Here is a 24,236-nt window from a genome sequence, read left to right as displayed (position 1 = left end):
AAATCAGGGGCTTCCAGTCAGACCAGCTGGGTATTTATGCTCAGCCATCACCAGCGTTGAATGGCGAAAATTACCCAGCCTCGCGGAGACTCAAGCCTTTGGACAGATTTTTGTTTTGTTTGTTTATTTTGTTTCTTCAGTTTTAGAAGAAAATACCTATTTTACCCTTGTCCGGTTTTCTGAATAAACGGCCGCTACGAAAATAGGAATAAAGTTGTGTTTAAAGAATGGGATACTGCAACAGTGCTTTGCAATTAACCTAAGGTATGTAAAAATACAGTGAATTTTAGGGTAAAGGTTTTGAAAAGTGTATAGTCAAACTTCTAACATTATACAGCACACTGAAATACAGTGCCAAGTAATTTTGCTAGTTCCATTTTTGCCAAGTTGAAAGCGAGCTGCAGGGCCCAAGAGCGGTTAAAGATTAAACATAAAGGGTATTTTCTTGCCTACTCTAACAACTTGCTCGGAACTCACAGATCACCCGCGGTGTGGAGCCCTACTCTAAGGACGAGAGAAGTTAGCGGCATCCAATCGCAATGTGAAATTGGCCAAGAAAGCGCGTGAACGCTTAAGCCAATTTTAGCGACAGGGCAAGCGCCCCAAAGGCTGGTTTTGGCGAGATCTTGAGAAGCGAAGGAATTACTACCGTTCGTGGACCCTCTCGCGAGAGGTTTCGACGCCACGTCAGAAACTAGAGACCCTGACGCCGAGCGACAGGTACTGGAACAAACCGACGGTGAAAAAAGGCGGACGCAAAAGCGCTTCGGTGGGCAGGACTTCCGCCGGAAATGGGGTGGTCTGGGAGATCTCCGAGAGGAATTCAGGCTGGGTTTTTCTTTCGAGTTCGGCCTGGGGTCTGGGTGAAGATGGCTTGCGCCGCTGCGCGGTCCCCGGCCGACCAGGACAGGTGAGTCCGGAGAGAGGAAGGGGCTTGCGGCGAGCCCGCGGGTGTTGCGCAGACTTCCCCAGCCCTGAGGAAGGCTCGCCGTGGGAGCTCAGCCCCAGCCCCGGGCTCCGGGCCTGTCCTCCGGCGCCCGTTCCTCCCTGAGGCCGGCTGCGCCAGGGCTGTTCGCAGGTCCCTAGATCCCAACTTTACCTAGCTCAGTGTTTACCTTTACCTGTACGTGAGACCGAGGACTTTCGGTGCTACGTGGACATGACGTTAAGTAATCACAGTGTGAAAAATCTGTTCTTTCAGTTGTTGGTGGGTTCGGAAAGGCTCGTTTGAGTTCTTTCAAGCCTTTAATACCTCAGACTTGTAGTTTCTATATAAGAGAGCAGGCCCCACCATCAGAAGCTTTTGACAGGCACCTGTATCTAACTGAACAGTTACGGCTTTGCTTCCTTCCTCCCTCCCTCTAGCAAGTGATTTTTTTTCCATCTAAGTTAAAGTTCGCTTTTTAAGTAGAGGGGAGGCAATTTAAAGAAAAAAAGTTAACCACATAACAGTATAGGTGTACCGGCAATCCTGATGATGATGATGATGATGAAAGAAAGAATGAATGAACTTTTGGAAATATTTCTCGAGTGATACCAGCTGGGCTTTTCCTGTGGCAGGTTCATTTGTATCTATCCTGCTTATTTAAATAACAAGAAGACCATAGCGGAGGGGCGGCGAATCCCCATAAGTAAGGTAAGCGGGCTGATACGTCTGTCTTTGAGGGCCTGGGGAGGTTGTATTGTCAGGGCCACAAAGGCTTCTTTTACTTTACTGCATTGTTTGGGGCATGAGGAGAACGGCAGCCAGCAATTGGGGTGCTTTCATTAATAATGGTGATGCAGGAGGGCACTGATTCATAACTGAAAGAATTTTTTAAGTGGTTCTTCATGAGCCTGTGTTTGAAAGAAGTTGGGGGTGGAGTGTTGTAGGGTTTGCACGTTTTTGTTTTTTTAAACTTAAGGTTATGACACTCTTTCCCTTAATAAAGGAAACCAAAATTCTGGCATTGTACAATATGATATACAGAATGCAGCTGTGTTTTTAAACAAGACTTGCAGAAAATTCACATATGTTGAGTTTTACAGTTTTATGTCCATTATCATCGTCATCGTCTTCTTTTTGAGAGGGGTAAAGTTACTTTAAAATTAATACTTTTTAAAAGTACGTTTTTATAGTTTTAAAAGAGATGATTTCTGCCTTGTGCTGTTTCAGTAGGAAAACCCGAGTTCTTATTGGCCTGGTGGCTTAAGTTTAGAAAGTGCCTAGTGCCAAGCGAAGGGGGTCTTTGTAGCTATTCATTTTCAAAATTAATATGTTATATTCTATTTTTTTAAGATTAATTTACATTTTGTAATCTGATGATGGATTTAAGGAACTTGGCCTGAAGCAGTACATTATTTTTGTGTTATTTAATATCTCTCATTCTACTGCTTAAATGTGTAGAGGAAAGTCTGCTTTGCTGCTACAGGGTAAAAGAGAAGACGCCAAAGCACTGATTCAGAATAATGCCTAACATCAAGCCACATTGACAGAGGCCTCTGGAAGCAAGATCTCAAGATAATTTGGAGAATGATTGAATTGTTTTTAGTTTTATTGATTTATAGCATACATACGGAAACATACGTAAATCTTACGTGTTTATTTTGATTAAATTTCATAAAATGAGTACGCATGGGTAACCAAGCACCCAGATTTTAAAAAGAACACGTTACCAGCACTCAGGAAGATTCCTTTATGTCCCTTCCCAGTCTCTGTTCCTTCCATATACACTCACTACAAAGGATGACCCCTGCCCTGACTTCCGATACCATAGATTACTGTTGCTTGTTTCTTATTTTATTTCAGTGGCATTACACACTATGTACTTTAATGTCTGTCTGATTTCAATGAACATGAAGCTTATGAGGTTTCAGCTTACAAGTGCTTATACCCTGCATTTGTGAGTGTAGTTTGTTGAATTTCATTGCTCTGTTGTAGGGTTTCCCGACAGCAGCACCACCAGCGTTTTGAGCCAGATGATTCATGGTTGCAGAGGCTGTGCTGTGCTGTGTGGGGTTTAGCGGCATCCTTGGCTTCTACCCATCAGAAGCCAGTGCCCTACCCCACCCTAGTTGTGATGATCAAAAATGTCTCCTAGCATTGCTGAATGTCAGGGGGCAAAATTACCTTGCTGAAAGCCACTGCTCTGTAGTACTGCATTGTGTGTATATACCACGGTCCAGCCTACTATTGATGGATAGTTGGGTTGTTTCTAGTTTGGGGCTATTAAAAATAGTGCTACTGTGAACATTCTTGAGATTGTCTATTTTGTATTTTTCTTCGATAACATACCTATAGCAGTGGAATTGCATAGCCATAAAAAATGCATATATTTAACTTTAGTAGATACTGCCAAACAGTTTTCTAAAGTGGTTGCATCTGTATTATGTAGACTTCTTGAAAAAAGCCCCTTGTGGCAAAGACAGCTCCTAGCATATATTTATTTAATAGACAGATGTGTCCATCAAAGTGTACCAATAATGACTACAGAATTCTGAGGGCTTCTGGAGGAGCCAGAAAGGGTACTTGGTGATCAGGACAAACACTGCTCCTCATTAAGCAATGGAATCTCCATTAGCCATACTAAGCTTTGTCTATGCTGAATATAAGGTTGTTATACCTTATAATTTGCTGAGTATGGACACTAAAGAGTAAATACAGACAGAAAGAAAGAAAGGAGGGAGGGAGGAAATGGTTGCATCTGTAATAGTTGTTTAACCGGTATTAACCCTGTGAAGTTTATGTTCTTTTGGAAGGGAGGTGGATACACAAGTATGAATCAGTGTGAGTCCCAGGAATTTAAAAATTACAATCGAAACAACTGTACCTAAAAAAAAAAAAAAAGGAAACCTAGGATTTTGGTATGTGTTTTGATCAGATATTTGAAATGATTTATACAACAATGTAGCAATATCCACTTAAAGCTGAGCTATTTAGTGTTTTTGTTTTTAACTTTTCAGGCTGTTGAAAATCCTACAGCTACAGAGATTCAGGATGTATGCTCAGCAGTTGGACTTAATGTATTTCTTGAGGTATGATATGGTTCTTTGTTCACTATTTTCCATACTCATCTCATTGACATAATAACTTTCTTAAAGCCTGTTTTTATTTCTTTCTTTATGTTAGAAAAATAAAATGTACTCTAGAGAATGGAATCGTGATCTTCAGTACAGGGGCAGGGTCCGGGTCCAGCTCAAACAGGAAGATGGCAGCCTCTGTCTTGTACAGTTCCCGTCACGTAAGTTTTTTTTAATGAATGAATTAAGTTTGGGATAGGTTACTCCTCTACACTGTCAAAAATGTTCTAAAACTGACCTTTTGACAGGTCAAAAACGTAATTTGCATTCTATAGATTAATTTAGAAAAAGGGCTGCTGCTGATGCAGAGAGGTAAACAGTGCTTTTAACTTCTTTTAAGTTAAGGACCTTTGAGAATGTGATGAAACCTACTAATCATTTCTCCAAAAAAAACACATTGTTGCGTGAACATTTTATAATCCTCTGGAAGTCCCATCATTGTTCCCAGGTTAAGAATGTGAAATTATTAAATGGTCACACATTACTGCTATTTCAGATCCTAGAGACCCTTGAGGTCTGCTATTCATTTCTGTCAGTAAATTTAAAAAGCCATATTGAGGGCTTCCCTGGTGGCGCAGTGCTTAAGAATCCGCCTGCCAATGCAGGGGACATGGGTTCAAGCCCTGGTCTGGGAAGATCCCACATGCCGTGGAGCAGCTAAGCCCGTGCGCCACAACTACTGAGCCTGTGCTCTGGAGCCCGCGAGCTACAACTGCTGAGCCCACATCCCACAACTACTGAAGCCCGTGCGCCTAGAGCCCGCGCTCCGCAACAAGAGAAGCCACCGCAGTGAGAAGCCCATGCACTGCAACAAAGAGTAGACCTCGCTAACCGCAACTAGAGAAAGCCCATGCGCAGCAACTAAGACCCAACGCTGCCAAAAAATATATAAATAAATAAATTTATTAAATAAAAAAATAAAAACCCATATTGAGGGAATTCCCTGGCGGTCCAGTGGTTAGGACTCTGTGCTCTCACTGCCAGGGGCCCAGGGTTCAATCCCCAGTCAGGGAACTAAGATCACACAAGCTGCACAGGGTGGCCAAAATAAATAAATAAATAATTTTAAAAATTAAAAATAAAAAGCCATATTGAGCGAAAAACGCAAGAGATATGCATAGTGTGGTGCCACTTAGGTATACATTTAAATACAAAATATTACTGTTTATTGATTGATGTATATGCAGTATTGTTTATTGACATATATATAAACACTTTTGAAATGGACTAGAAGAAAACACCAAGTCTTAAGGTAGTAGTTAACCTAATGGCGAGTAGGGAGTGAGGAGTGTGGTCAGGGGTGTGATGGTCAGAGTAGATTGTAGCATTAGCTCTAGTGTTTTATTTCTTAAAAAACAATGAGAACCAAACAAAACAAACTTCAGTATTCCAATATATTAACTCGGTGTATTGGGAAGATGAGTATTTATTTACATGTAATTCTTTACTTTTCTGAATTTTTTATTTGTAAAAAATATGTTCTAGGTTTTTTAAATGGAGCTGTTAATTTTTTTCTTGACACAGTAACCCCAAAGTGACAACTGAATTGTTTTTAATTGAATTAAAATAACTGGTTATTATTCTAACATAATTATTTGGTTATTAATATCTACCAAAACCTGTCAGGGTTGGTAGATATTTCTAGAAACTTAAGGGTCTGACTCGGGAATGACAGGTGGTATATTCAGTGTATTTTTTCTTTTCTTTGGCATCTTCCTACACTACTTCTTACAAGTCAAAAGACCAAAAAAAAACAAAAACAAAAACCATCAACCTTTTGCTTTGACTAGTTAATAACATAGAAGTAAAAACTACAGTTGAAAAGATGTTGCTTCCTGTTTCCAGTAAGAAAACAGTAAGAAAGTAAAAAACAGAGCTGAGCGGCTGATGTGTTGAAAGCAGCCACTGGAGCTGGAGGAGGTGGTTGGTGCCCAGAGCAGGGGGCACGTGGGCATAAATCATTTGGGCGTGTGAGTGACATATTTTGTAGCTTAATGACATGGGCGTTTGCTGTAAGATTGAGAGGGCCTGTGCTTCCTAGCTTAAGTTACAATGATATCCTGACTCTGTTTTCAGCTTGTTATGTTTAGATATATTTTCCTTTGATCTTCAAGCCAATTCCTAGGACCAAGATCAAATTTTTTATTTCAAATAAAGTGTTCTAAATTTTTATTTTGTTCATTTAAATATTTCAGCATTGTTCTTAATACATTTTCTCCAGGAAAGGTCCCCACTTGAGAAAATCAGTGTCTGCATAGTCATTTGATTTTTTCTTTTTCTTTTTTTTTTTGGTACGCGGGCCTCTCACTGCTGTGGCCTCTCCCGTCGCGGAGCATAGGCTCCGGACACGCAGGCTCAGCGGCCATGGCTCACGGGCCCAGCCGCTCCGCAGCATGTGGAATCTTCCCGGACCGAGGCATGAACCCATGTCCCCTGCATCAGCAGGGGGACTCCCAACCACTGCGCCACCAGGGAAGCCCTGATTTTTTCTTTTTAAATTCTTATTTTCTTGATGTGGTGATGATTTCTTAAACTTCATGATTTTCAAGTTAACGACCTTTTATGTTTTATTTCTCAGATTATACACTAAGCCTAACTTCTTGTTCCTAGGTAAGTCAGTAATGTTGTATGCTGCAGAAATGATACCTAAACTGAAAACAAGGACACAAAAAACCGGAGGTGGTGACCAGAGTCTTCAGCAAGGAGAGGGAAGTAAAAAAGGGAAAGGAAAGAAGAAGAAGTGACCTGGTATGAGAATCAAGGATGTGGTACTACTGTAAGAGACATGAATGGAGGTTTCTCATTTGTATCTGAGAGAAACAGAAACTTTCTGTTTGCATCATTTAACTGAACTCTGAACATTTGTGCCTCCCAGCTTCAGCATCAGAGTTGACAATGAAATAAATTTACATCAGAAATATGCATCCAGCTCTTAGGAAGTATAAAAGAAATTTTTTCTTTTTGCCTTTTAATGCAGTTTTTGTGAAAGAAAGAATCATTTTTTTTAAATGGACAGTGGACTCTACCATAAGTTACTTGAAATCCTATATCTGTTTGTCCTCTGTGTAAACATGTTTCAGATAAATGAGTTTAATAAGATTTGAAGTACACATTTTGTTCCTCTTTTAAGTTAATGAAATAAATTTCAAACTGACTTTTGTAGCTTTTGCTTACAAATTAGTTAATGCCAGCAGAGGCGATAAAGAGAATAAAATGGGGAGTGGAAGCGCAGTGTGAGCCTAAAACCAGAAGAAAGTGCTTAAATCCTTTTGGAGGTCTATGAACAGGCAGTCTGTAGATCATATTCTTTTTTTTCTTTTTACTTGGAGTATAGTTGCTTTACACTACTGTGTCAGTTTCTGCTGTACAGCAAAGTGAATCAGCCATACATATACATATATCCCCTCTTTTTTAGATTTCCTTCCCATTTAGGTCTCCACAGAGCACCAAGTAGAGTTCCCTGTGCTATACAGTAGGATCTCATGAGTTATCTGTTTTACACATAGTAGTGTATATATGTCAGTCCCAATCTCCCAGTTCATCCCACGCCCCCTTCCCTCGTGGTATCCCTATGTTTGATCTCTATGTCTGTGTCTTTCTGCTTTGCATATAAGATCATCTGTACCATTTTTCTAGATTCCACATATATGCATTAATATATATTTGTTTTTCTCTTTCTGACTTCACTCTGTAGATCATATTCTTCTACTCAATTATTGTAATTGAATTGTTTAATCAATTACTAGTTTGTTGGCATGTGGAAAGTCCTGGAGTTTAAGCTTTAGATTTGCTTATTGTGTAGACTTAAGAATATTATTTTACTTGGAGTTCTAAAATTACCTATGCTTTAGCACCTTGACATAAACATTTTTTCAAGAAACTAAAGTGGATTGGTGATTCTAACTTTATTCCAAAGCACTGTTCTAAAAGTGGTGATTTTGTGTAAAATTTAAGAGACTCCTTATCCAGCCATATGTTTTTGTCTACTGATCATCTCTTGGGGAACTGCCTTCCCTGACTCCATATGCTTCTGGAAGGGCAGTTAATTACAGGACTGCATCCTGACCACAGGATATGACCCAAGCCAGGCCAATGGATTATTTCTCACAAATATTAAATCTGGAGTAGAAACACAAGTACAAATGGTGATGGGAATTGTTTACAAATTTGAGCTATCCTGATTCCTGTCTTCCTGAGGCCTGGTATAGCTCTTCTGTGAATCTTATGAGCCCCTTTATGTCCTCCTTTAAATCCCCATTTCTTTAAGTTTTTATTGCTTGAGATCAAACAATTCCAAGTGATTACAGAATAAACGAAGCCAGACTTTCAGAACTTTAAAAGGGGTTACACATCCAGGCTGTATGAGATGATCCATTGGTATGCAGGAAGAAGTATTAGAATTGTTACTTAGGTTTTTTTCTCTCTAATGACTTCTGTTATTAATATGTTTTATAGTGAACATAATAGTACAGCAGTTTATATATCAGACTTACAAATAAATACAGGGTTGCAAAACATGATTCAGAGAAGCCCTCTTTGGGGAAGTGTATCACTTAGGAATGTGTTTGGCTGTGTAACAGAAAACGATGAGGGACTTAAGCAGGAATTAAATTTTTTCAAATAACGTGAAACCCAAAGGTTATTATAGGTGTTGGTTCGGTTGCTCAGTGATGCCCTCATACCTTTCTACTCCGCTATCCATGGCATGTTTCTAACATCCTTACAGTTGTTGCAAGCTTGTAAAAGGGATGATACCAGACCTGACATTGTATCAGAGTTCCACATCTGTCCCCCGTTAAAAGGAAAGCCAGAGATTTCTCAAAATCCCTCCTGGCCAACTTTCACTTAAGTTTCATTGTCAAGAACTCTGGCACAAAGTGAAATACAGCCTTTCAGTCCTGATAGTAGAGGCAGCCAAGGAAGTGAGTAGTTGAGAGTGGATACTGGGGCGGTCAACTTAAAAGATTTGTTACAGAAAGATCACTAGAATCTAAAATTCTTTTACTTATGGGACAATAGGATTGTCAGAAAAAGTTTCACAACTATTGCTGTAACATATTGCTGTTTCTTCATCTTGCTGCAATCAGTGAATAATTAACTTTGCTTCTTTCCCAGTCAAGTGAAAAATAGACTCTTTTCTAATGAGCAAAATTGAGCATTTATTCATATGTTGAAATGTCATTTGTATTTATTTCAGTGAATTATGTTCATATCCTTTGCCCTTTTTTTTAAGGACTTTATTGTTATCAATATTGTACATAATTTAAAGAGCCAGCCAGTTTTAATAGTTTCGATTTTAGGCATTAACTTCCATCTGTAGAGGAGGATGATTTCGTTTTCCTTCCTTTACCCGCAACACATGCATGCATCTTTCCCATCTTCCCTCCTACCACTGTATTTTATAATTTTAATCACTATTCAGAGTTTACATTATTATCCTATACTCCATTCATAGCTGAACCATGTAGTACCTTTGCTGTTCAAAATTACAGTCAGGGATCCAGCAGCACTGGGCTCCCCTGGGAGTTTGTGAAAAATGCAGAATCTCTGGCCCAAGCCCAGAATTTGAATGCATTTAGGAAGATCCCCAGCTGATCTCCAGAAACACTCTTGAGTATGCTGTGGTTATTTTTTATTTCTTTGGGGCTAATTTTTTTCTTTTATTTGCTCAGTTTTCTGAATATTTGTCACTAACTCAGCCATAAACTATCAGTTGTCAAAACAACCTTACAAATAGTTTGTTCACATCAGATAGTTTATTTTTTTTGTTTTTTTTAATTTATTTTTATTTTTGGCTGCGTTGGGTCTTCATTGCTGTGTGCGGGCTTTCTCTAGTTGCTGCGAGCAGGGGATACTCTTCGTTGCGGTAAGCAGGCTTCTCATTGCAGTGGCTTCTCTTGTTGTGGATCATGGGCTCTAGGTGCGTGGGCTCAGTAGTTGTGGCACGCAGGCTCAGCAGTTGTGGCTCATGGGCTCTAGAGCGCAGGCTCAGTAGTTGTGGCGCATGGGCTTAGCTGCTCCGTGGCATGTGGGATCTTCCCAGACCAGGGCTCGAACCCGTGTCCCCTGCATTGGCAGGCGGATTCTTAACCACTGCACCACCAGGGAAGCCCAAGTAGTTCATTAATTTCATCTTTTTAAAGAAGTCTCTTCTGGAGCCTTTCACCTGGCTCTAATCTCTACTAGTTACCCTTTCCACCCAGTGCACAGCTTCACTCAGGTCTCTCTTCACCATCATTCAGAGTATGACTCGCTTCACTACTTTGCTGTTTTTGGATATCCTGTATTTCTGCATGTTATGTATTCTTTCTTGAGTTACTTCTTTGTTTTGTGTAGCCCATCTTCAGGATCTTCCTGGGAAAAATGTAAGGGAGGTAAATGTTCTTAGACCTTGCATATCTGAAAGTGTCATCATTCTACCCTCACACTGTTTGGCTGGGTATAGAACTAGAATTGGAAATCATTTCATTTCAGAAGTCTAAGGGCATTGCTTCATGGTCTTCTGTTGTAGCCATTCTAGTTCATGATCTGTCGTGACTCACATTTTTCTTACTGAAACTCAGATCTCAGTATTCTTAAATATCACTTTTGCTTTGTGTGGGTCTCCTTTTGTCTATTGTACTGGGTACCTAATGGGCCCTTTCAATATGGAGACTTGTGTTCAGTTCTGGGAGATTTTCTTGAAAATTTCATTGATTTTTCTCCCCTTTCTGATCTTGGAATTGCTTTTTTAAAAAATTAGACCAACAGCTTTATTGAAAGATGAGAACAGAGCCCCTCTTCCCCCAGGGCCCTGGTGGCATCAGCCTCAGGCTCTGAGCATCTAGGCATCCTATAGCCGGAGAGCTGATCTTGGAATTCCTTATTTAAATATTGGACCTGCTGGGCAAGTCCTAAAATTTTCTTATCTTTTTTTATTTCCATTTCTTTGTCTTTATGTTCTAGTTCCTAGAATTTCTCAGCTTTATCTTCCAACCCTTCTATTGAACTTTTCATTTTTCTTGTTATTTTCAACTTCTGTAAGCTCTTTTGTCACCTAAATGTTTCCTTTTTCTAGCATTCTATTCTTATTTCATGGATGTAATTTCTTCTTTCTTAGAGGGTATGGTTTATATCCTTTTACTTCCAAGTCACTTTTTTTTTTAATTGTTTTTATTTAGATTCCTGTCATGTTTAAGTGGCTTTCCTTAATTTTTTTTTAAGAGTGAAAGACCAAAAAAGTTGATTGGAAGTTCTGAGCATATAAGAAGGGCTTGCAGACTGTGAGTTTCACTAAAGGGATATCTGGCTGAGACATTTTGGGGGAAACTTCCAAGATCAGAGGTGTTTTCTCTTAGGCTGATGTGCTTCCCCAGAGAGAAATCTAAGAAGCTTCCAGGAGGATAAAGATCTGGGAGCCTAGTGGGAGAAGGCAGGGTGGGGCTAATGGGTTTCAGCATTTAGTCGCTCAATCCTGTTTTTAATACAACTTCCCTCCCTTAACTCTGCCTGTGTCCCCTACTCCAAAGATGCTCTCACTATCTCCAGAGGATAAACCTCCAGTCTTTACTTGGATATGAATAGTTCTTCCCTAAACCCTTTTTTTTTTTTTTTTTAGTTTCCTCCCAACATTAAGATGCTCTTTACAGTTGTTTTGACATTGAGGGTAACTATAATGAAATTTCTGTACCCAAAGAGAGACTAGGTGGGGTAGGCAGAATGGGCCGCTCTCCCTACCACTGGCTGCCCCCGCAGAAAAAAAACAAAAACAATAAAAACAAAACCACCTGTGAGTATGTTACTTTACATGACAAAAGGCTTTGCATATGAGATTAAGGATCTTGAGCTGCAGAGAGTATCCTGGATTATCCAGGTGAGCCCAATGTAAATCACAAAGGTGCTTATAAAAGGGAAGCAGAGGTCAGAGTACCAAGTAGCCACAAACCGAGGAATGCAGGCAGCATGTAGAAGCTGAAAGCAGCAAGGACATGGATTCTCCCCTACAGTCTCCAGATGAAATGCAGCCCTGCCAACCTCTTGGATGTCTAACCTTCAGAACTGTAAGCTAATACATCTGTGTTGTTTTAAGCCACTGAATTTGTTGTAATATGTTACAGCAACAATAGGAAACTAACACACCAGGTGAACTCATGAGCTAAGACAAACTCTCCAGACCTTGGGATTCTCGACCTTACTAGTAGTCTCTACCAGTAGTTCTTGTTGGCGAAAAATTTAATCAGTTGATCTAAGAAGGAATGGGAAAATTTTATTCAAGCCAAATTTGAGGATTGAGCATCCTCAAACCCGGGAAGAGCATCTCAGAAAGCTCTGAGAATTGTTCTGCCCATTAGAAGTCAAGACACAGTTTATATTTGGTTTTTTTTAAGACAGGGCTGTATGTTAAATGATGTGTTTGTACTTGACAGTTTTCATAATCCAGATCTAAGCGCCATCGTGGTGGGTTATGTGAACCTTTATAAGCTCAGGAAGGCCTGTTATCTTTCAAGGAGTTGTCTTGTTGATGCTAGGAGAATGTTGCTATTTATGGTTGAGCAGGTATTCCTGCTAATGGGGGAGCTTTGGTCAATGCATAATGTGGGTACACAGTGCACACTGGGGGGAGAGGGGAGACCAAAGGACAGAGAAGAATTTTTATGTTTAAATTTTTCTTGTCTTGCCATAAATACGAATCTTATTTCACATTCTCAACCCTGGCTGCATGTTTGAATCACCTGAAGAGTTTTAAAATACTGGCACCTGGGTGTATAGTAGGTTAATGTTAGAATTTCTGGCAGTGGAGGCAGATACCAGTATTTTTTGAAAGCTGCTCAGATGATTGTAATGCACAGCCCAGGCCTGAAAACCTCTGTATACTAAGTGTAAAGAGAGCATTAATCTAACCCAGTGGTTTTGTGTCAAATTGTGATTCCTGGATCATTAGCATCACCTCGGATCTTGTTGGAAATGCAGATTTTTCAGCCCTGCCACAGGCTTCCTGAATCAGGAACTTTGGGGATGAGGCCAGCAATCTGTTTTACCAATTCCCGATCCCGCAACCCCCACCAAGAAATCCTGATGCACACAAGTTTGAGAACCACTAATTTGACCAAATAACCTCTTTATTTCTCTTAGTTCTCTGAGGTGTGTGTTTACAAAGATACTTTATAAGCTAATATTGTAGTAAGCAGCCAGAAAAACTTTTAAATAAGGTCATTCTCAAATATATTTACTTTCTCCTGCTGTATTATATAGAACTGTAATATTTGATGGCTAAGGATGTGAATTGTATCTATTACTCTAAACACCATGATTCTAGACATACAGACATGTAATAAGCAAATGCAGGAGATGAAGCTGACCAAAGTACGCCCTCCAGAAGCAGGTATTTTTAATAAAATCCCAAGTTCTTTTCTTGGTCTCTTAAAGTACAGAGTGATTTGGAGGCACATATGTGTTTACTACATCAAAATATACTTACATGCAAATAATAACACCAACTAGTAGTTGTATGCGACTGTGTGTAATACATTATGCCAGTAGAAAGCAGTACAGCTGACAACTATCACAGTCAACTATCCAGTGATAACTTTGCAAACAAACGGCTCTCCAGAGCTGCAGTTTTGCAACTGGATATTCAGTTAACCACAGATCGTGTAGTACTGTAGTATGTATTTATTGAAAAAAATCCATATGTAAATGGACCCGTGCAGTTCAAACCTGTGTTATTTCAAAGGTCAAGAGTAGTTTAGGTTTCCTCTCCATCTCATGCTAATTATTGGTAGAAACTTTTTTTGGTTGGTATGTTTTTAGGGAAAGTCTTTTAAGCCCCATCAGATAAAATGAACTAAAACAGCTCAATGAGATAACGGAATTTTATTTATATCCATTTTCATTTACTGTATCACATCTTCAGGATAGTTGGTAACTTATTTAAAGGCTATGCTCACGTTCTTCAGGCTGTAGGCAGAAGACTCCCCAGAGTAGCAGTAATTGTCAATCAGAAGCTCTTAAGTAGGAGAAGAATTGTCGTAGGAATTCTTTGCCTTTACATATCCCCGAAATAGTGTTCATGTATAAACAAATGCTTGTCTTATAGCTAGACACAGGCTCGATTAGTTTTTCAAATACTCTAGCCATGGCAATATCTTATTTGGGAAAACGAAACAGACAGAATTGCTCAACTCATAAGTTCTCCTGTCATTAATATGTACACGTTGACTGCCAAAAACAGTAACTAAAATTTCTTACAGAATGCACTGCAGGATAAAGCTATAGGCATAAAAAATATTGCATTCAGAATTTTCTTAGTATAGTAGTTTTAAAACTGATACTAGCCTGTAAAGTAGTTATGAGCAATAGTAACTTGTATGCTCCACCTTGCCTGATACTTTGTATACTAAAAGTTACATATTTTGTATACTAACAATCTGATTATATATTCTGATTAGCTAGCAGTTGCTAATTTTCATTCTTCTGTCACCAAGAAAAGCATAGTTTATTTATGGGGAAAGGGATTTAAATACTCCTAGAGGTACTTTTTAAAATCTTTAATCTAAGGCTTGATTTTCTTCCAATAACAAGTAATTCTGTTTGCTTTCCAAAAGTTTTTTAAGGTATGGTTAATAAGATGCCTTATCATCACATTTCCCCCCCCCAAAAAAATATTATTATAATATTGGGTGTGATATTATCCATATTATTATAATATTAGGGTGATATTATCCCCTATTTTTGATATCTTTGATATTTCATGAGAAATGATTTCATGAGACATCATGATTTTACCTAATTGTTATCTAAAAGGGAACTAATCATCTTTATTTGCTTTAAGAAATATTTTACAGGCCTGGATATTTAATGTTAGTTTTGTTATGCTCTTGTTTTGGTCAGGTTAGTCTAATTCAGAAGCATCCTAGCAGTATGGTTGGTGCAAAGCTCAGATTCTGTAGTACAGACAAGTTGTCAAGGTCCCTATAAGCTATGTGGCTAATCAAGCTAGTGACATTAATTTTAACTTTGTGTTCTGTACTTAAACTATGAGGTTGTGTGCAGTTTATCAAAGTAAAGCATAAAGATGAAGGCGTGTAAATGGACTACAAATGATTCTGATTTGTAAACTAGGGAAGCATCTGGTGTTTGACCTCTAAAGGCCAGGGAAAGAAGGTGAAGGCCGTTTGTCTTAACCACTGCCAACTGGATTATGGGTTATATCATACTTCCTTTCTTCTCCGAGAATTGCTCTTAGAGCCTGGTGTCATCATTAGCATGTAGTTGCTAATGATAAAAACAAGAATGTACATGTAATCAGAAGTGGGCAAGCCTCTGGAGGTTCCTTAACTGCTTTTAAAAAGACTGGAAAAGAAACAAGACTAAACCAACATATTATTCAGCTATGAAGGTGAAACCAGGGATGGTTTCCACTATAGCATCTTAAAAACAGACAGATTGAAAGCTTATCAGCCAATTTTTAAAAAGCTACAAGACAATATTAGTAGTTCTGCAGAACTGGGAGCTGTGATGTGTGTGTGTACCTTTCCCCATTTATCACTCAACTGACTGCTTTACAAAGCTGCTTTTGTATTCAGCTGCTACAATGTTAGGAAAACCACCAGGCCAGCCTCCAGTTCAGCCTCATTTATCACTTAACTGTTCACTCGAAACATTACTCATGTGTATTAATTTTCTAAAGTATTATTCAGATCACACCAGCACAGTGGAACCTTCAGCCTTTGGCAGGAGCTCCCCATGAGCATTACGCACAGACAGTAACATTTCCCTATGCGTGTGTATGCACAAATACATTAAAAACATTTAATACAAAATTGTACATTACATGAAGTAGACCGTTATAGAGTATCCTAAAAGTACAGAGAAAATGCATGCAGAGAGAGCCCACTGAAGTACAGAGCCTGTAGGATATATAATTTTAAGTTTATTTTTCCTGCAGGATGGTGACATGTGTCTTTTCCTACCCAGAGGCAAAATGTACTTTCCAAAAACTTGGACACTGCCCATTGCATTAAATTTAAATGTTCCCTGTGTATACAGACAGTAAAAGTAAGCAAAAAAACTTACACATTCCTTTTTTTAATATATCAAAAATGTTTCCAAGGCAACATTATTAAAATGATTATACCACAGTTCCTAATATAACATCAAGCTCTAAAAGGAAGGTACAGAGAGGGCAGAAAGGTTTCATCCAGTCAGTGATTTAGGTGCTCTTCTTTTCCTCACCCAGTAAATTCACAGCAGCTTTCTTGGCTGTTAGGAGGAAAGAAAATTGCATCAGAGCTATTTGCAATGCGGTTCTGTGCCTAATGTAGCTACTAGATTAACAACTTGGATGACTCATGCTCAGATGAGAACATACCGAGGTTTGTGGGTAGGGCTAGGAGAGTTTCCCGGAAATGGACAAGAGACCTCTTCAAGGGCAAATCCTGAGTACTTGAGCAGAGTTACTGAAGATCGTCTGGCCTAGCCCCCTTGTAGTGACTGTCACCTAAGCCATTGCCCTCTGTCCTCCTTTAAGTATCACAAGAAGTAGAGATTCCTTGAGCGTATAGTGTCCCCTGCACATTCAAGAAATTCTCCTTTGTGCCTGAGTGCTCACCTGTACAATTTCACTATGTCTCAGTCTGATGACAACAGGGTCGGCTGTCTATGCCTTGGTGACAAAAATCAGAGAAAACCATCATTCCCCGAATCAAGAAATGACGGAATACTTATATGCATGTTTATGTTTTATCGTTGTGCCACCATTTCCTTGTATGATGGGAAGAGTTTGCTTATGATGGGAAGAGTTTGCTGTAAGTGTTCAAGTTCATGGCACGAAGCTACATTCATCAGGAAAATATTCTTATATCTGTGGGAGATTAAGCCCCACCTACCCTGCCTAATTACCAAGTGGCTTGAAATGTGCCGTAAGAGTGAGTGTGATATGCGTGATGGGGCAGGGGGGCGTGTTCTGGAAGCCTCCAGGCCTCCTGAGATTCCACAAACTGCAGCTGTTCTTGATGGAGCCCCAAGGGGAATGCCAGCCAAGGAGGCCCTCCTTGTTCACCAGCTGCCTGACAGCTGCTCTCCCTTCACTCAATTAAAATTGCTGAACAAAGTTTACACAGAAACTGCAGCTTCTCTCTTAACTAGCCTTTTGCAAAAATGTCCTTTTTGGAGAATCCAGAAACTGGGAGAAAAGTCTAAAATGTGTCAGCACCTAAATTCCTCTTAACTTATTTTCATTCTCACACCTGTGTTTAGGAATGTATCAAAGTAAAATCGGATTTCAGAGTACTGAGATCTGAGAGAACCAAAGACTAAGAAATGTGGGCAAATTAGACAGAAATGACATCACCAGAGGTTGCTGGTTAGGCTAAGAGCAAGGAGGAACAGTTAAGAAATCTCTTAAAAAGGAACTGGCGATCCCAAAGCGGGAGGATGTGAGGAAACTAAAAAACGTTCTGAAGGAGACTGGAGCCATGTGCCCAGGAGCGGGCGTCGGGAGAGAACGGCCTGTTGGGGGGGTGGGGGGAGAGCACGCCACTGCGGGGACACACAGCTGCCGGGGGACCGTCTGGGGGATCTTCCTTCCTCAGGGGCCAGGTCACCTCTTGTCTCCCACTTTCTCATTATTGTAGAACTTTTTTTTTTTAATTCTCTAATTCTATGCCCATTCTCCACTTTTTAAAACCCTTACTGTGCCCTCTGGAATTTAAGTCCCATCATTAGCGAGATCTCCTCTATCCTCATCCATTTCTCTGAATGTTTCCTTCACCTTGTTCCTTTTACAGAAACGTGGCTGTCCCCTAAGGACACTGCTTTCTCAAGTTTCGGCTGTTTTTTCCTTCCATGACCCTGGTACTACTGGGTCTGGAGGTCCAGAAAGCGTCCTTTGTTCTTCAGGGCCATGTTCAGAATCTCATGTCATCAAATTATCTTTCCCACTAGCCCTTCTTTTTCCAGTCCACTGACCCTTGGGCTGTGCTGCCTCATTTCTTTAAGATTTTAACTCCAAACTTAATATCACTCTCTAGCACTACTCTTACTTTATCAGTAATTACGATATTCTTCCAGTATCCTGGCCTCTTGGTTCCTCCCCTCCAAAAACCTTGACGTTCCACCCTACCTGCTCCAGCCTACCTCACGTCCTCACTGTCACAACCAGTAATGGCTGCCTCTCTCCGGTCTCAGCGCCGAGCGTCCCACTCCACCATCACTTCCTACCTTTGCAGCCCGCTCCCTCTATTTTCCTGACTCCGAGTTCTTCTTCCCCCACCACCTGGTTGTATAAGCCATCGATTCTATCACCCCTTTCACTGTTCCTCACTTCCCTTTTGTCCTCACTTCCCTCCTCCGCCATCAAACATGAACCACACATTAGGTCCCCCTTCAGAGCTCCCACTTAACCAAGTCAACCCGGATGCAGCTCTCCATCTATCCCACAGCTGCACCCACACAGCTGGAAATGTGGCTGGAAAAGAAGACACAAGCAGACTACGCGGCCTCACTGTAAGTCCAGGAACACAAACCTCCCGTGAGCCTCTAATGCCCCCTGGCGATCACACGACACTGTCCTAGTCCATCCACTCGCCCCTGTCTTAGAGCGGCCAGCACATTACAGTCACACGCACTGGTCACCGTGTCACCTCTGGCTGTGTGTTGCGTAAAGCTACAATGGCAGGGTTGAGTAGATGCCACAGAGACCTGACGGCCGGCAAAAGCTGAAGTATTTATTATCTGACCCGTTACGGAAAAAGCTTGCTGACCCTCGTCCTAAGTAACTATTTCATACCATCTCCCCTTTCTATCACCTCCTTCCCCACCCTCTCTCAGTTGACCTTCTTAGTTTACTGAGGAATTTGATGTGATGAGAAAATCACTTCTGTAAGCTCTCACCATCACATACGCTCAGCTACCAGCATCTTCACCCATCAACACTGATTCCCCTCCTATGATTCTAAACTGTTCCTGCTCCTACGACCGATCCCTCTATTTGTACTCTAGACCCTGTCCCCTCTGGTCTATTCCAGGACAGAGCTCCAGCAATTCACCTCCTCACTCCTATCATTTTTTTGCTCTCTACTGGATCATTCCTATTAATTTTCAAACCTACTTTGTTTCTTCTACCTTAAGAAAAAGAAAAAAACATCCTCAGGACCCTAGTACCTTCCTCCAGTTACAGCCCCATTCTTCTACTCCTCTCTGCGGGAAACTTCTGAAAAGACTAATCTATGTTCTCTCATGCCCTTCCTCCCATAAAATCCATTCTGATCAGGATTTTGCTCTCACCACCCCACAAACTCTGTTTTGTCAAGACGACTAGTGCCTTCCTCACTGCTAAATCCAAGAGTCAGTTTTCGGCCTTTAGCCTCCTTGACCCGTCTGTACCGTGTGACCACAGACCCCTCCCTCCTCTTTGAAACAGTGTCTTCACTTGGCCCCAAGGATACCACAGTCTCGAGTTTTCTTGCTTGCTCAACTGGCCAGTCCTTATCAGTCTGCTTTTTTGGTTGCTTCTCATTTCTTCAATCTCAAATATTGGTGCCACAGGGCCCAGGCCTCAGACTTCCTCTTTTCTAACTACACTCACTCCCTTGTGATCTCATCCAGTCTCATGCTTATTATACTGTCCATATGTGGGTAACCCCCCTCCCCCAAATTTCTATCCCTAGCCCTATCCTGTCTCCTGAACTCTCAACATCCATATCCACCTGGCTGTGCTGACTTCTCCATGTACCCAGTAGACACAAAGTTATGTCCAGAACTAAATTCCTTATTTTCCCCTCTACACCTGTTAACACCCAGTCTTCCCCAGCTCAGTGGCAATTCTATCCTCCCATGTGTTCAGGCTAAAAAAACTTGGCCTCGTCCTTGACTCCTCTCTCATACTCCATGCCTGATCCATAAGCAAATCCTACTGGTTCTAACTCCAAAATATAGCAAGGATCTGACTTCTTACCTCCTACTGCTACCACTACAAACAAGCCACCACCACCACCTTCAGCCAGATCACCGCAATAACCTTTTATCTGGTCTCCTGATTTCCTTCTTGTCCCCCTTCAGTCTATTCTTAATACAGTGGCCAACATAAGCCTGTTCCAACAGAGGACGAATCATGTTGCTCCTTTGCTCACAGTTCTCCAGTGGCACCCCAGCTCACGCCCATCTCACGCAGAATAAAAGCCCAAAGCCCTTACAGCAGCCTGAAGGGTACTATATGATCTGTCCTCTTCCAGCTCCACTCCCCAGCCTCTCTGACCTTGTCTCCTTCAACTCTCCCTCTAGGTCACCCCCTGCCAATCGTACTCTGCCCACTCCTGGCTTTTGCACATGCCGTTTCTTCTATCTGCAGCTTTCTTCCCCACGGTTCCTACCCTTAACACTTTCAACTTGGACTCAGTACAGCCTTCTTTGTGAGGATTTGCTACATCACTCTATTGAAAATTGTAAGCTTCCCTTCAGCCCCTGGCACTCTCTATCTTTCTATCTGCTTAATCTTTCTCTGTATCATCTGCTAAGTATGCCATATAACTTGCTTTTCAATGGTATTGTCTCTCTCTTTCTCTCAACAAGATTGTAACCTTCATGAGTTCACTATGGTCCATTGGTCTGTCTGGTTCCCTGGTTCATGCCCAGTGCTATGAACATGCTTGGCACATATCAAGCACCTCTACAAATAAGTATTTGAATGAAAGGATCAGGAGAGCTGAGAGAGAGGGCATTCTCTTGGCCCTCTAACAAAAGCGGTGTGAACAGCATATTAAGCAGTTCAACCTGAAATGAAATAAAGAGATGGCACTTGTGTATAAATACAGATGACTCTCTGAAATCTCTACCCACCAAAGGAAAGTCATTTTTCCTAAAGTGCTGACCGAATGATGTGTTTTATGTGACATGGCAGAAGAATGTCGGGAAAAGTAAAGGCAACAGGCAAAGTCTTGGGAAAGAAATCCCGGACTAGCCCTGGCACACGGCTGAGGAAAGGTTATAGGACACAAAGTGAGGAAGCTTGTTACGTGGGCTCAGTATATCCCATGTCCTCTCACACGCTGAATCAGCTGTCCCCGAGCCATACCTTCTTTAGAGATGGCATCTGCAGTCTCTTTGGCTTTGTCCTTCAAGTCATTCACCATGTTGTCTACCTGCGACTCGTGCTTCAGGAATAAAGGACGGATGATGCGCGTGTAGAGCAGGTCCGCTCCGTTGGCCGGGCTGGGAGCCATGCACCACAACAGGAAGCCACACTGCACAGAGGAGAGGCAGCATGGTGACAGAGTGCAGCGGCATCTGACAACACACGCTGCCACCACTACTCTGGGGATGGCACTGCCTCTGCTATTTGCCCCAACAGCATTTCCAGTGTTTCCTGCAGGATACAGGTGCACTTTTCTTAGATGGAAAAAACATGACAAATAATGACCTAGTAAGGAAAAGCTGAGACTGACAAAGAAAGGCAAAACACACCAAGTCCAGCAGCTTAACTTCCTTCCTAACTTGGACCACTTTTTAGTTGACAGTTACAAGAGACTTTTATTAATTATAACTCTTAATCAATTAAAAAATAGTATTTATCTGTGTGTGTAAACCCCGTCCACGTAGGTATCTATGAGGCTTGTTCTCAACAGGCTTACCTCAGTAAGTTTGTCACCTTTATTCATCCTGTTATAGAAAAAAATATCCTGGCCATTCTTGAATTCTTCCCTTAGAGGGATCTCAGTTTTGGGTAGATCTTAGCCTTCAAGGAATCTTTACAGTCAGCTGTTCATCATCTTTCACCTTGAATGTAGATATTATCCCTAACTCTTTCTTTATGGCTCTACTTTACTATTGAGATGAAAAATTGACAAGAGTTCTACCCTAAAAACTTACACAACAAGAATTGTCACACTATGTTTACTTTGAAAAACCTTTACTGTTTATTCAAATGATAAACAACTCAGCACTTTAAGTTGTCCAAGCAATTTATTCCTCTATAATATAATGAATGAGCAAAAAAGGGAACATTCAGAATGATATGCTCATTTCCCTAGAATGTTTGATAAACAGCATACTGTGTTCTTTCAGCTTAAAAGCTTCTAACTATATTGTATTCCACACAGCATAGGTGACTCTATAAAAAACAGAAGTCATTTCTTGAGATTCCAATTCTGTAGTTTTTACTTCTCCTCCTTAAAGTAAAATCCTTTCAACTTCTTATGCCATATATATATTTAATTCTACAGTCCTTTTACTCCAAACCAAAGAATGTATTCAAATAATCAAGAAGCTACGTTCCTTTCTAACATGGTCTTTTAAGTTTGCTCTAGAGATGCAAACCTGCTAAGGGGCTACTACTAATGACAGAGAGCTTGAGTTAAAATGCACACATTTGTGCCCAAAGCTCACCCCAGCAGTACCACGTTGGCTCTGAGAAATTTCCATTACACTTTGAACTTCTATGACACTCAAAATACAAAACAAAATGCAGGTTCTAAACAGATTAGGGCCGGGGGGCGAGCTTTCAAAAGACAGGGGTTACCAGACTGGATTTTAAAAAAACAAACTATGGCTATATGCTTCTGATAAGAAACACACCAGAGATAAAACCAATTAGGAACACTGAAAATAAGGAGATGAAAAAAGATGTATCTGACAAATACCAACTCTCAAATTAGCTCACATATTATAGTAATATTAATAGTACGTAAACATAAGGCAAAATAAGTAAACAGTGATAAAGAAGGAAAGCAGTTTGTCAAGAACAATTTGCCTGAAGCTATATATCTTTGAAATACGTAAATATATATAGCATTGTATTTTTTATATTTACAATTATATAAATTTTAATTTTTATAATTATGTAGTTTATAATTATATATCACTTCCAAATATAGCTTTGAAATGTATAAACTTGAAAGTCAGAATTATATAGATAAATGGACAAAATCCACAATCTATTTTTAACATTTCCATCAGAAATTGATATATCAAAAAACTAGAAATCAGTAAGAATACAAAGCAAAATACACAGAATTTAAAATCTTGATCTAAAGATATACACAGATCTCTCCACCCAACAAACTGGGGACTAAGAGAATTGTATACTACAGTATACAGAGGTAAGAGAACTGGGCTCAGAAAAACTGGTTCCAATCTTCTTACTAGCTGGGAAAACCTTGTGCAAGTTACTTAATTGCTTAAGTCTGTTTTGACTCTATAAAAAAAATATATATATATAAAAAGAAATTTTAAAAAATCTACCTCATACAGATTTTGTAAGAAAATAAGAAACACTTTGAGCATCTAGCATAGTAAGGCTCTGTCCCTCTCCCAAGAATACTGTGTCTTCTACCAACATCCGTGAAACAGTAACAAGCTACCTCATTAGAGCTTTAAACCAGGTAAAATCAAATCCCAGGACCAACACACACCCTTTTTAAACAATTATTTTGTTCTTACCTCTCCTTTTACTACCTGAAATGAAATTCAAAGTCATGACATACTTACATACACAATTACAAAAAAAAAAAAAAATAGTTTTCTAACTGGAATATAAAGAAAATAAAAAGTGAAAGTAATTTATAAAAAAAAATGTATTTTAAAGTGTAAATATTCAAGCCAAACTGTATTAGAAAACAATATAAAATAATAAGTAGAATCAGTGACTATTAACAGCTACAAAATTTTCTCTATGTATTCCCCAAAGGTTGCCTCCTTTCCATATCAGAGAATTCAGCCAAATGCAATTCACTGCCACAATCTCCAAGTTATGATACCAAGCCAGCCCTCTCTTCACCTCTCCCACCCCTTACGTGCGACAGACTCCAAAACTCATTTACTGAAAATGGGATGTTCAGAGTTAGGAAAGCAAAGGATGGGAAAGCTGGCAGTAGGCAGGGGAAGGGCAAAGATTCAGACTGGCCATCTCGTAGTCTCACTACAGCTGTGTGTGCAACCACCCAAAACTCCAGTGAGCCCGCACAGACACACAGTGGCGAGTAAGACCCTCTGTTACAGGTCCAAGCTCTTAAATGAAGCCAGTTCCTTGAAATATCCTCAGTCTTTAGTGTGTGTGTGTAGCTCCACGTTTACTTTTCGTTTTCCCAGTGACTCTGCTCCAGCACACACTGGGCTTGGCCAGCCATCCTTGTGAAGATGTGCCAGAGAAACCTGGTTTTCTGAACTACACATTTGCATTAACCCAAAGTATGGAACGAAGTGTG

General features: G+C 40.3%; 2 protein-coding genes across 3 annotated transcripts in view; one reads left to right on the top strand and one right to left on the bottom strand.

The window, feature by feature from the left end:
• Positions 1-791: 791 nt before the first annotated feature.
• Positions 792-8,604, top strand: SRP19 (signal recognition particle 19; the record flags this gene model as incomplete). Of its 2 annotated transcripts, XM_082652073.1 has the most annotated exons (5): positions 792-910; positions 1,561-1,636; positions 3,943-4,014; positions 4,109-4,220; positions 6,670-8,604. In XM_082652073.1, the coding sequence occupies 5 exons, from the start codon at positions 792-794 to the stop codon at positions 6,801-6,803; spliced, it is 513 nt and encodes a 170-aa protein (XP_082508199.1). In that variant the 3' UTR covers positions 6,804-8,604. The 2 variants fall into 2 exon arrangements, with proteins under 2 accessions (XP_082508199.1, XP_082508200.1); XM_082652074.1 differs by lacking the exon at positions 1,561-1,636 and having other exon boundaries at positions 808-910.
• Positions 8,605-13,896: 5,292 nt separating this feature from the next.
• Positions 13,897-24,236, bottom strand: part of REEP5 (receptor accessory protein 5) — a 43,446-nt gene continuing 33,106 nt past the window's right edge. Inside the window, exons 4-5 of the mRNA XM_082649847.1 lie at positions 21,110-21,278; positions 13,897-16,299 (exon numbers count right to left, since the gene is read on the bottom strand). Coding sequence (XP_082505973.1) covers positions 16,250-16,299; positions 21,110-21,278 — 219 coding nt within the window. The 3' untranslated portion in view covers positions 13,897-16,249. The remainder of the gene's footprint in view (positions 16,300-21,109; positions 21,279-24,236) is intronic.

The sequence above is a fragment of the Grampus griseus genome (assembly GCF_964374135.1).
Source record: "Grampus griseus genome assembly, chromosome: 3".
Classification (NCBI taxonomy): domain Eukaryota; kingdom Metazoa; phylum Chordata; class Mammalia; order Artiodactyla; family Delphinidae; genus Grampus; species Grampus griseus.
The sequence above is the reverse complement of the archived record's forward strand: the minus strand, read 5'-3'. Positions and strand labels throughout refer to the sequence as shown.